The following is a 13,498-nucleotide window of genomic DNA, read 5'->3' on the forward strand; positions in this document are numbered from 1 at the left end:
ATTTTTTATAGTCCTGAATTATCGGTACATACTGCCGTATATACATACATACATGTACGAGTATGTATACATGTAGATATGTATATGAAAAAAAAATCCATGGGTAGCTTCTGCTACGGAATGTTAGTGCTGGAGAGGCGAGAAGTAATTTGATGTTTGGGTATATGGAAAAAACAAGACTTAAAACAGATCATTTGTTCTGAGAGCTCAGCGGCGAAAGACGGCAGAGGTTAAAATTATTTTAGTCATGCCTCTAAATAAATGTGACGTTCTCTTAAATAAATTACTCTTGTAGAAAATAATTTTTAAGCAATGACTATTTTATTTTTATCTATGCTAAATATTTTTAGGATCATTCATATCTTACAGTGTCTTATCTATCCCTCTTCAGACTTTATCAAAAAATATCTCGTAGTTTGAGCTTTTTAGAATAATCTTCCTAATATAATCGACGAACTATTTTGATTCGAGAATTTTTTTTATTAATTAATCATTTATATAATTGAATACATCTCTCTCGGATTGACAAACTACCTCACAAGTCACTGTCCTAAGCTTGCACATCATATCTTATCAGCGCACCCCCAAATCAACCATAAACTGTTATCTATGTTATCTTTTTATCACATCCTTACCAGTGCCCTCTAGTACCCAAACACAAACACATGTGGTTCTCTCTCCCTCTCTTGTTTCCTTGAATCTCTTCTTAGTTCGTTAGAGAAATCTTAGTTACTCTCCTTCTTATGCCCAGCAACCATCGTTCACTGCTGGGCAGGAGAGTTGGAAGTAAAAGAAGCACTTTTGCTTCATGATCAAGACATTCAAACTGTTTCCAACGGCTGAATCGGAATCTCTCTACGCCCTGCTAAAAAGGTAATGTTTAACCACATATTTAACACTATCTTCACCATGGTTAACGTTTAGTTACATCAACTGTAACGATTAGAATAGATTTTTCTATTTTCATTTTTATTTCGTCCTCGGTATAGACTGCCAGGTTGTTGATATGAATTCATATATTTGACATTAGAGCAGTGTATGAACTGGGTCAAGTGAAGACGATTGCTATACCACCTATTCAACTGTGTCGTCCAATTATGTGTAGGCATGCGTGTGTGTGTGATTCACCATGATCTTGGATCACGCGTTGGACTCGTGATCGACAGCTATTACCTTCCTGGAAAATAGATCAGAGCTCATATATGACCGATCTATGGATACTGCTGTGACCTTACACGCACACACCCAACTCCCCGCCCACGAGAGTTGGAATAACGACTAGCAGTGCAGCTATACTGAAATTATTTTAGCCCTAGGCAGGATTCGAACTCGGACCGCTGCAGCAGCAGTTGCAAACTCCACCACTGCACCGTCGGGTCATGTGCGCGCGCGCGCGTGTGTGTGTGTGTGTGTACGTGCGTCTGTGTGTCTGTGTGTTAACCTCACTACATTTACCTAACTGTATATTATAGAAAGAGAGCCGCGCTAAGAGACCTATCCTTTACCCTATTGGCATAACTCGTCTTGAATTCATGTATCTTGTGCTATATCACTCCCTAGGATATTCCACGAATTTACGCATCCATATGAAAATCTGAAATTCTTCACCCCCTTCATCCACTCATTTTACAGTGATCGCATCTAGTTTTGAATTTGGGTATGGTTTCAGCTTTTGCTATATCAGCGCCTAGGGTATTCAAGGAATTTAGGCATCTGTGCGGAACACAATTTCTTTACATCCGGCAGACGTTTTTAACTTGTGTCCGTCTCCCAGTGGTACCTTCCTATCCTATATCAAAAGAAACTCCCTGCCAACCATTGTCCACCCCTTTCATTGGTTTGAACAATACAATCAAATCACCTTTCTTCGTTCCTTTAACGATACCAGGGATAGTGCAACTCATCTGCAAATCTGTGAATCGTTTTGATTTCCGGTGGTTGTTAATCTCACGGTTTTGCGTACACATTCCTTCATATGTAGGGCCCATACCCCTGCTGCATTTTTCAATCTTGGTCGGATCAGTGTCTCTATTTCTTTATCATCTTATCATCCATGAAAGTTCACCTTTGGGAATCAGTACGCCTTCCCCACAATTTTACTGATATGCTTGTCAGGTGAGAGATTTGCTCTTTATCAACACTCCTAGATCATATACCTCTTTCGCCCTCCCAGTAATTAATTTGATCATAGCCTTTTTGAGCTAGTACCCTTTTCCACTACTCTGCATTTTCTGACAATTAAATTGATGTTCCACTCTTGAATCCAGGCATATATGATGTATAAATAACATAAGAACATAAGAATAAAGGAGACTGTAAGAGACCATAAGGCCTACACTAGGCAGCTCCGTATCCATCACCACCTGTCATCCCCATCCATAAAGTTGTCTAATCGTTTTTTAAAACAACTGATAGTTTCAGCGCTTACTACATGGTTACTAAGTTTATTCCATTCGTCGACCACCCTATTAGTAAACTAATTCTTGCCTATTTCCTTCTTAAATCTAAATTTGTCCAGTTTATACCCATTACTGCGAGTCCTGCCCTGTTGTTTTATTATGATGACCTTGTTTGCATCACCCTGTTACAACTTATATTCCTTCTCTTTATTCTTTGTTTTTAGGTTCCTGTGGCTCAACAGGAGACAGCCCCAGCCCCCTTCATCTCCCGCCTTTGGCAACGATCGGAAACAAGCCGAAAGGACACAGCCATGGAGGAGCTGAGGGTGAAGGTTGGGGACGATCGAAGGATGTTGGATAAAAGTCGTCAGACCAAGAAACCAAAGGGAAATGTTCTACAAAGGGCTCTCAGCTCAGTGGGGATTATCACTAAAGGTATGTTTTAACGTACTATGACGGTGTTGGAACCAACGATAATAGTTATCTTAGCTATTCATTCAAACGAACTCTAGATATTTTAATTGAAATGGAACACAAATTAAAACTTTGAGGAAAAGTTCTTTGAATAAGTGATTAACGCTACAGGGATTTGAAACGAAGACTGTGTTTACGAATTCATGATTCAACGCTCTCTATCATCGGCAAATCTCCAAAGGGGATAAATCCCGTAGATGACCTAGTCCTGTCCCGAAATCAACTTGTGGAAGTCACGCAAACACGGTTTTTATGTCATTGAATCTAGGGTTGTCACCAGACAAGTATTCACATTCGATTTCAACAGACTGAATAAATAGCTAGCTCAGCAGGTGTTCAAATAGAAGACTACAAGATTAGACGTTTATTCACTCTTTCTAAAATAAATACAAATACTTGTAGGGTGACAACCCTGGAGGTAATGAAATAAGGAATGCGCGGTAACCGAGAGCATTTCGACGTGGACTTATAAACAGTCTTCGTTTCAAATTTCTGATGGGTTAGTCATTTATTCAATCTATCTGAAATGGTTGTAGAACTATTTTTCATCATTAAGAGAAATAAACAGCTTCTTCAGGCGGGTATGGACCAGTCATGTGGTTCCATATGGCAGAAAAAGTTTAGGCAATGGAGAAACTAGTTTATGGTGTATTTGTGTGGCCCATCGAATAATGAGGTAAAAGGGAAAGACTTTTGTAGTACATATGGCTACCGAAGAAAGGAGGGTACTGTCTTAATACGAGATAACATGTGTTGCTACCAAGAAGAAGACATGAATAGATTGATAGAGAAAAATCTGAAAAGAGGGAGGAAGAAGAGGGAGAGGAAGACAGACAGAGGTAGAGAAAGAGAAAGAAGCAAATCTATCGTGTGGTGTTACATGTAGTGAAGTGTAAAATTTACCTGATGTTAGTGTATGACAGTTTACGATGGGGGTGAAAAGATATCATGTTCTATCACGAGTGAGAGATTGTTCTTTTGTTTTGATGATCATTACATGGACGATTTCTTTTTCTCACCTTGACGCTCTTTTTATATTCCTTGGGAATATATGTCATAAACTTATATGCAAGAAAATCGTAGGGTGATACAATTTCTCCATGGATAAAGTAACATGATCCTTCCTCTATAAATTCTTCAATATGGTGGCGTATTCTGTGAAGTTTTATCTGTTCCTCTTCGTGAACATAACAACGTTCTTTGAACTAAATAACACCAAATTATATTTATGGGTTGAAAGGTATTTCAATTAACTCCCTCGATCTAATAACATCCATCATGAACATGGAATTGAATTTATCTACATCTTTATTCGTCATTTCACCCATTTATCAATTCATCTAGATAGCTACTTATTTATCTACTTATTTAATCTATATGTTTACCTACATATATACTGTTTGTCCTCTGTCTCTCCTCCGCTTGTAATGGATTTAAATCGGACAAATTTAGGTTTAAGAAGGAAATAGGTAAGAATTGGTTTACCAATAGAGTGGTTAATGAAATGGAATAGACTTAGTAATAACAATGGAATGAGAGCTGAAACAATTGGTTACTTTAAGAAAAGGTGAGGTAAATTTATGGATAGAAATGACAGATGGTAAGGAACTTGGAACTGCCTAGTGTAGGCCTTATGTTCTCTTGCAGTCTCCTTCATCCTTATGTTCTTATGTTCTTGTACCTTCTGTGTAGAGGAACGGATGATGGACGCAAGTATGAAGGGTGATCTTGATAGTGTGACATCCCTACTTTTGGCCGGTGCCGACGTGAACTGGCAGAACGCACACGGAGAGTCTGCTCTCATGCACGCGTCTTGGAGTGGCCGCGAAGCGGTGGTGGCGTCACTCCTTCAGCATCCGGCCACTCACGTCAACCTCCAGGTATCCTGACAGCGATGTTCTATTTATTATTTTTCCGTCTGTCTGCCTCCCTACCGCCACCTCCTCCCCTAACGCTACCCTCCCTCTAATCGTTGTTATGTTTGTTCAAACAATTACTCATACAACCTAGTAGGTTTTTCCTTATACGATATGAATCGAGCTTAGGTCGTAGGCTCTTATGTGGAACAGTATCAACAGCTTTTTCAGAGTCCAGATACATGTTTTGAATCTATATACAGTATACATATACATACACATCAGTCTCCCCCACTTATAAGGGAGGGTGGCCAAGTCAAAGCACACACACACGCACGCGCGCTCGTCATAAAAATAAAACTTATCCAACGACCCTTTCCATCTCAGCACCTCAGTTATGAAAGCTCACCTATTTCTCAACACACTTCTTGGATTAAAAACAATACAGCAAAGTCCATTTCTTGCACAGCAGGGCTTAATTGCAGAAGTTGGTTTATTTCACGAACTATACCGTATTGAGACCCCTCCTTACCCATTCAAAATATATTATGAAATAGAGGATCACATCCTTTCAATCTGTGTCATCCTTTTACCCATTCACAGTTTCCTCTTATTCACTCTAATCATATGCAGTCTTTCTTCCCTCATCAACAAACATCCACGTGCATCCAAATCTCCCATCACCTGAGCCATTCATTTCATTCGCGGTCTTCCTCTTTAGTTCACTCCATCCACTTCTGCTTTCCACACCCTCTTTGCTAGTCTTTCCTCATTCTTCTCACATGCCAAAATAATGGTATTTTCTGTTCTACGACATCCAACACCTTCCTTCCCATCTCCATTCTCTGGCTCATATCCACATTTGTCACACTAACCATTCTGTGGTAAAGGAATTAAATATATTCTTGTCAAATAGCTGAGATTTTGGGCTCTGATTTCTACCCTGATATTATGTTATCCTCACCTTTGACCAGAGGAGAGTCAAGGTTCTTCAGTAATGAGTCCTGTTAAAATAGATTCATATTATTCACACTGTTTCCCCACCTTCACAACACGAACTTCCGATCTCGCACAGGATTCCGAGGGCTGGACGGCGCTTATGTGGGCATCTCGGGGAGGGCATGGAGGTGTAGTGCGACTCTTCCTAGTCCACCCGGACACAGAACCGGACCTTGGCAACTACATAGGCGAGACAGCACTCATGAAAGCCAGCGTACATGGCCACGAAGAGGTAGTTCGCATTCTTCTATCCTCATACCGGACCACAGTAGACAAACAACATCCAGACCGTTCCACGGCGCTCCTGTGGGCAGCGGCCGGAGGTGGTGCAGGCTGCGTGGCAGCGTTACTGGACGCGGGTGCTACCACAGATGCAATAGATAGTGATGGTATGGATGCTCTCATGTGGGCCGTGTCTGTAGGCCAGGGTGAAGTAGTCGAGTTACTCCTTCGGAAACATTTCCCCCTTACACGGAAGGACAACGTGGGCCGGACAGCATTCATCATGGCCGCTGAGACGGGTCATGTAGAAGTGTGCAACTCACTCCTGCAAGAAGATGAGGTGGACGTCAATCTGTCCACCAAAGATCATGTGACTGCGCTCATGCGGTCAGCTGAGCACGGCTATTCGCCTATCGTTAACATGATCGCCAAATGCCGCGACACTGATATTAACTTGCGGGACAACCTGGGCGCTACAGCCTTACAGTACGCGGCAAGGGCAGGACATGCTGACTGCGTCTATATCCTCCTTCACCATCCGTCCATTGACACCAATTTAGAGGACCAAGAGGGCTTGACACCGCTGATGGTAGCCGCTTCTGCTGGCCATGACGATGTCGTCTCTGCCCTAATTTCCCACAACACAAATATCTCCGCCCGCAACCGCCACGGCTTCACCGCCTTCCTACTGGCGGCCAAAAACGGACAGAAGAGTACTGTTGAACTCTTCATCTCAAACCCGATTGTGGACATAAATGAAGCTGACACCCAGGGCATGACGGCGCTTGCGTGGGCAGCACGCCTTGGCTATGTACACGTGGTAGAGCTCTTACAGCAGTTCGAGGATCTCAAACCTGACCTCAAAGACGCAGACGGGATGACACCGTTGATGTGGGCGGCAAGGTGTGACCAGTATCTGGCTGTCCGGACACTCCTTCGTGATACGCGTGTGAGTCCCGATGCTGTAGACAACAAAGGGAATACCGCACTGAAGTGGGGCACTGCAGAGGGAAACAAAGAAGTGGTGCAGCTGCTTCTCAAATACGGAGAGCTGACCTCCGATACCAAAGATGATGCCTCTGATGATGCCTGGTCCGTCTCCTCAATAACCACACCGTCGCGCCTTCACGCCCGCTACGACCATCCAGTCAGTGACGTGCAGGTGGACAACATGAACGACGTCATTAAGCTCCTCGAAAATGGGCCATACGTTAGCTGGAGGCAGAAGACAGGGAAGACGTCCTTTGCTTGGTCGGTAGCAAGTGGACAGGCGGAAGTCGTAAAAGTCTTCCTCAGGGTGCCATCTATCAATGTCAACGAGACGGATGAGCGAGAACGAACACCCCTCATAGTGGCGGCTGAACATGGCTACGTCGACATCCTACGCTTATTGATGGCCCATGAGGACATCCTTGTAAACAAAGCAGACTCAATGGGACGCACAGCCCTCATGACGGCAGCTGAACACGGTCAGCTCAAGGCTCTCTCCACCCTCCTTAACAACCCAGAAGTTAATGTCAATCAGCGGGACGGCTATGGACACACCGCGCTCACCAAAGCAGCACAGAAGGGATTCTACGAAGTGACCAACTGCCTTCTTAGACACCCTGGCGTCGATGTCAACATTATTACAACGGATGGTTTCACTCCTTTGTTTTATGCCATTATGGCCGGCCACGAAGATGTAGCTGAACTTTTTATCCAGATGCCGAAGGTTTCCATCAATCTACCAGACCCGAACAGCGAAACACCACTTCTCTTGGTGGCTGGTCACCACGGAAATGTTCGCCTTACGAAAAAGCTTCTCGGTCGGTCCGACATCGAAGTTAATTGGCAGTCGCAGAAAGGACACACGGCATTGATCCTAGCAGCACAGAATGATCACATGGACTGCGCCCGCCTCCTCATGGAGCACAAGGACGCTCGCGTCAACATGCAAGACGATGAAGGAAAGACGGCGCTAATGTATGCTGCCATGATGGGAAGGGAGGAAATGGTTCGTCTTCTGTTCTCCCATCCGGACCTTGAGCCTAACCTGGTATGTCGGGAGTATGACCAGACAGCTCTCCTATTGGCTGCAAGGCACAATCATCCCGGGGTGGTAGCCCTCCTCGCCGCTCGAAATAACGTCAAGGCCAATCAACCGGATGGGTTCGGCACGCCCGCCTTGCTACACGCCGTTCGCCGTGGATCAATATCTTCTGTCGAGGCACTCCTTGACAATACTAGCATCAATGTCAACGTCACTGATGCCGAAGGAAAGACGCCGCTGGTCCGAGCCATCAGTGACGGGCATTATGATATCGCCATGATTCTTCTGGCGAGACCAGACGTCGACGTGAATAAAGCCACATTCGAGGGGCGGACGGCTCTCATGTACGCCGCTACATATCCGGAGGGACTTCCTTCCTTGAAACTCATGCTCAACTTACCCGCCATTGACGTAAGTAACCCTCCGCGACCCTGTTTCCTTCTTCCTTTCGAATTCTTATTTCATTTTGTAGTATAAGTAATGCCGTATACAACACTGAGCTTTGGTTGTATTGTCCCCTTCGTTTCTACAACAGTGAGCATTGGTTGTATTGTCCCCATCCCTTCTAACTTACGTTCTGTGTATTGAAATTTCTAGCCTCTTCCCTCTTCTCTGCTCCCAAGGTAAATCTAAAGGACGAGAGGCACTGCACGGCCCTGTTGCACGCCTGCAAAAGTGCCAACGTCGAGGCGGCCCTATCTCTGGTTGAAGCAAACGGAATCGACCTCTCACTAAGGGATGACCAGTCCATGACGGCTCTCATGTGGGCGGCCATGCTTGGCTTCCGATCCGTCGTTGCCGCACTTCTGCAGGTACTTTGAGCATATCTAATAACGTTTCCGCGCCGTGTGAGGCACTATACTCCAACTACCTAATATCCTACCATTCACTGGTAACTGTTTGCGATTGAAGTCAAATATTCCTTGGCTTGGAAACGAGCTCGACCTGCGATACAAGCAAAAATCAAACATCTCGACTGATTAAAGGATTTGCCATATTATCACTTTTAACACGGTAGAAAGACACCATCGTCGTGGAACAGAATCCTTAAGGAAATTCGTCAAGGTAGCGATATGGACATGACTTCGGTATCTTTCCGCAGGTACGCGGAGTGGACGTGAATGGCATGACCCAGGATGGGATGACAGCTCTGGGGTTGGCTTGCGAGGCTGGCCACATCGACGTTGTCCAGCAACTTGTTACCCATCAGGACATTAACATCAACGCTGCTGGGGATAATCAGCGCACGGCGCTCGTGGCTGCTCTTGAGGTACAGGCTTAGGTTGTCGTCCATTTTGTTCTGTTGTGCTATATATCGTACTATGATATAGTGAACAAAGACAAACCAGAGGGGTTCATGGGAATTCCCCAAAGAAGGCTATCCATCCCGCAAGACGCAATATAGGGCATCTTTTATCACATTTAATTTCCTCACGCTGTTTTTTTTTTTTTTTATGCATCAAGGCAACATTTTTCTGTAACCTTATAATTCGTATTCGTCCCTTCCAGTATAAAAATTCGAAAAATGAGCTCTTTTTGGTAACGTATGTACGTTCTCTTGATATATGGTAACAAGGTAGAAAACTGCCATGATAAATCTGTCCCTCCTGAACAGATCTTTCTGTTTGTCTCTGTTACCAAAATTAAAACCAATGAATATTTTTTCACTTATATTTAGCTCAAAACCAACTGGAAAACATACTCTCAAACCTCCAAAGAATAATTTTCCCAAACAGTACCCAGTAACCCACGGTTCTTAAGCCTTCAATCTTTGCCCATGTATGAAGCGTGGTCAGCAAGAGTGTGTGCGGATTCTGCTCCAGCATCCTTCCCACTCCCTGAGCAGATCCTGCGTCAGACCACCCTACCTCCCACCTGCACTTCGTAATCTTGTCTCTGTCTACAGGAACAACGTACAGGTGGGTTATTCTTTAAAAATATACATGTAAGTGTCCATGTATTGCGTATTAGTAGGTAATATATTAAACAGTACCCTCACCAGAAAAAAAGCGTTTCTGGAGTCCAAATGACTTAGAGACTTGCAGTGCTCAAGTTTGGAGTCTTCGATCTGAACAACTGTCCTCAAAGATAGAAGCGCTGATGAATTATTGGTGATTATACAATACGCATTTATTGTTCTACTACGTTCAAAAATCCCACATAGGATTTCTAAACTGCAGATGAACACTGTTAAATACTCGAACACAAGTATAGCTGTGTCGATAATAACCTATGAGATGTTATACTTCGGCTCCTTCTAGAATGTGATTAACACCAGCAATACATTTGAAATTCACTTACCACAAGATAACCTCCTATACCGCGATCCGTTCCTTTTGTCACCTTAATCCATTGTTCTGTGTAACAGCTGCGCCACGCTCTCTTGCTGTGCACCCCGCCTCCCTCTATGGTCCTCGACGGCGTCTCAAGCGCGGGGAGCTCTTGCGCTAAGGGTGGAAGTGAGGTAGCCTCTCGGCTCATGACCCTGCCCCGTCCCTTCCAGGTAAGCAGTTTCCCAGCCTCCTTCGACTGTATGTGTGTATGATCAGCCTTGAATGTCCACTGTAGAACAGTCGGTCTGTCCCCTGAAGGACGACGCAACATCTGGAGCTCAAAATGGTGGTTTAATCAGGTTTAGTATGGTTGTATGGTCGGTGCGATATGTAAGTGGAGTGTCGAGCATGCTGCAATGGCTGTAGTTGTGAATTTCAGGTGACAGGTTGTCTTTTATCAACACTCCCAAGTTTTTCTCCTCTTTTGCTTTTGTAATTGGTTCACTTCACAAGGAATAATTTAAAGATGGTCTTTTGCCACTATTGCCCATTTCCATTACTTTGCGTTTATTGGTATTGAACATTTCTCATCCTTGGTTCCATTCAAAAATAGTACCTAGATTTTTTTTTTCAATAGTTTACCGTCCTCCTTGTTTTTCACTCTTCTCGTGATTTTTGGGTTATCTGCATACTTGTTGTTGTTGTTGTTGTCGTTCCCTAGACTGTCTGTCCGAGCAGTCCCGTCTCCCCAAGGAAGGCCACAGCCGAAACTGGGTTTTCCCACAAATCCTTTATAGAGTGTATGTTGTGTTGTTTGCGTGCATGATTGTGTATAATGCAGTCTTCCATTGTGTGTTGTATGGTATGGGGTGAAGTGTTACATCCTGGGCAGCTGTTCACAACACGGTCGTCCAGCCTCTTCTGGTAGCTTAGAAGTGCTGGGTGGTGACCGCATCGCAGTCTGGTCCTGGTCGCAGTCTGGTCCTGGAGCTGCAACGTCTACGTCGTGGGACCACCCCCCAACCCCAAGAGTTGGGGGCCAATCAGCAGCAACCACCCCTGGCCATCAGCTCTGCATACTTGTTGGCATAACTTGTTGCTCCTTCCATCATTGACATGGACAAGAAACATTATTGGTGCAAGTACTGAACCTTGTGGTACTCTCCTTGTTACTGCTCTTCACATTGACATCTTATCCTTTACTATTGTCCTCATGTATCTATAAAAAAAAAATTGTGCTCCAATTTCCACATAAGTTGACTGTGAGGTACTTAATCAACTGCCTTCTTTAGGTTGAGGTACACACAGTCCACACACCTCTTTTTTTGCAGTGCATCAATTACTCTTGAGTAAAAGCTTCAAAGGTTCAACACACACAACCTTCCACATTTGAAGTCAAACTGACTGTCTGTCGGAATGTTCATCTCTTCAATATATTTAGTCCATCAATTCTTCACAATCCTTTCACATAATTTTACTATTGTGCTGGTCAGTGATACCGGCCTATAATTAAATGGTGTTTCCTTGCTCCCACCTTTGTGAATTGGCATCATACTTGCCCTTTTCCAGTCAAATGACACAATGTCTTCTTTCAACAAACATGTAGTAAGACTGTGAACCTTATCCACTAGTTGTTCCCTACATTATTTAAGTATCCAGTTTGAGACCCTGTCAGGTCCTAAAACTTTTGCCACATCCGATGATCCCAAAAGACTGAGCACTTCCTCTTCTAAACTGAATTTTTGCTTCCCTCGCCCCTCCCCCCTCCAAAATTGCTCTCTTATATGAAGACCAATTGGAAACATTCATTCATTATTTCTGCCTGAGCTGAGGCCTCTTCAAAGACCTCACCACCCACTATTAACTTGGTGTATGTGTGTGTGTTTACCTAGTTGTATTATACGGGAAGGGGAGCTATGCTCATAGTGACCCGTCTTTTGTGTGTGTATTTACCTAGTTGTATTTTATGGGAAGGGGAGCCATGCTCGTAGCGTCCCGTCTTCATATCTCATTTTATCTAAACTATTTTTAAATTCATGTATTGTTTTTGCACACACCACTTTCTCATCTAACTTGTTCCAAATGTCTATTACTCTGTGGGGAAAGCTGTTCTTTTTCAGATCTCTTCTATAACTGTCTTGATTTTCTTCCCATGCCCTCTTGTATTTCTATCATCCCATTTTATTAGATCCTCTCTATCAATAGTTTCTATGCCTTTCATGATTCTATAAATAGTTATCAAATCTCCTCTCTCTCTTCTTTGCTCTAGTGTCTGTAGCTCAAGTTTTGCTAGTCTCTCTTCATATGATATTTTTAGAGTGTTGGTGCCAATTTTGTAATTGCTCTTTGTATTCTTTCAAGTTTTGTTATAATTTTTTTGTACTTGGTGCCCACATCGTCGCTACATATTCCAATCTTGGTCTTATTAAAGTGATTAGTATTTTCTTCACCCTTTCTTCATCCAGGGACGTAAATGCCACTTTGATTGTTCTTACTAAATTATAAGTTTCTCCAAAAATCTTGCTTATATGTTTTTCAGGTGACATATTCATAATAATGAATCCTAGGTCCTTCTCATTTTCTACTTTTTTCATTCCTTCCTCTCCCAATTTATATGATCCTACTATTCTTTTTTTGCTTCTTCCAAATTCCATTATACTACACTTCTTAGTATTGAATTCCATCTCCCACTTTCTACTCCATCCCCATACTTTATTGAGATCTCTCTGTAACAACTCACAATCTTCTTCAGTGTTCACTTTTTTCAACAATTTTGCATCATCCGCAAAGAAGCTCATATAACTTTCAATTCCTTTATCCATATCATTAATATATATAGCAAACATTATTGGGGCCAGAACTGTTCCTTGTGGAACACCACTTATCACTTCATCCCAATTAGAGTGTTTGTCTCTTATCACTACTCTCATTTTTCTTTCTTGCAAAAAGTCTTCCATCCATTTCAGCAGTTTGCCCTGTATTCCTCCTGCAGTTTCTAATTTCTTAAACAACTTCTTATCAAAAGCTTTTTTTAAGGTCTAGAAATGCACAATCAGCCCATCCATCTCTTTCTTGAAATATATCTATTAGCCTTGAATAGAAACACATTAAGTTTGTGACACATGATCGTTCTTGTCTAAATCCATATTGCCTTGGATTTAGTACGTTGTTTTTTTCCAAATCCCTTACCCATCTACTTTTGATCATTCTTTCACAAATTTTAGCTATCGTACCTGTAAGAGA

At 43.0% G+C, this 13,498-nt stretch overlaps 1 protein-coding gene across 1 annotated transcript in view; it reads left to right on the forward strand.

Annotated features, from left to right (window-relative positions):
• The first annotated feature begins 623 nt into the window (after positions 1–623).
• Positions 624–13,498, forward strand: part of LOC143020661 (uncharacterized) — a 35,594-nt gene continuing 22,719 nt past the window's right edge. The window contains exons 1-8 of the mRNA XM_076177186.1: positions 624–873; positions 2,624–2,834; positions 4,566–4,753; positions 5,805–8,393; positions 8,606–8,794; positions 9,085–9,252; positions 9,770–9,901; positions 10,351–10,485. Of these exons, the coding sequence (XP_076033301.1) occupies positions 2,711–2,834; positions 4,566–4,753; positions 5,805–8,393; positions 8,606–8,794; positions 9,085–9,252; positions 9,770–9,901; positions 10,351–10,485 (3,525 nt within the window). The 5' untranslated portion in view covers positions 624–873; positions 2,624–2,710. The remainder of the gene's footprint in view (positions 874–2,623; positions 2,835–4,565; positions 4,754–5,804; positions 8,394–8,605; positions 8,795–9,084; positions 9,253–9,769; positions 9,902–10,350; positions 10,486–13,498) is intronic.

Source organism: Oratosquilla oratoria, chromosome 40, assembly GCF_046742065.1.
Source record: "Oratosquilla oratoria isolate Oo_2021 chromosome 40, ASM4674206v1, whole genome shotgun sequence".
Classification (NCBI taxonomy): Eukaryota; Metazoa; Arthropoda; class Malacostraca; order Stomatopoda; family Squillidae; genus Oratosquilla; species Oratosquilla oratoria.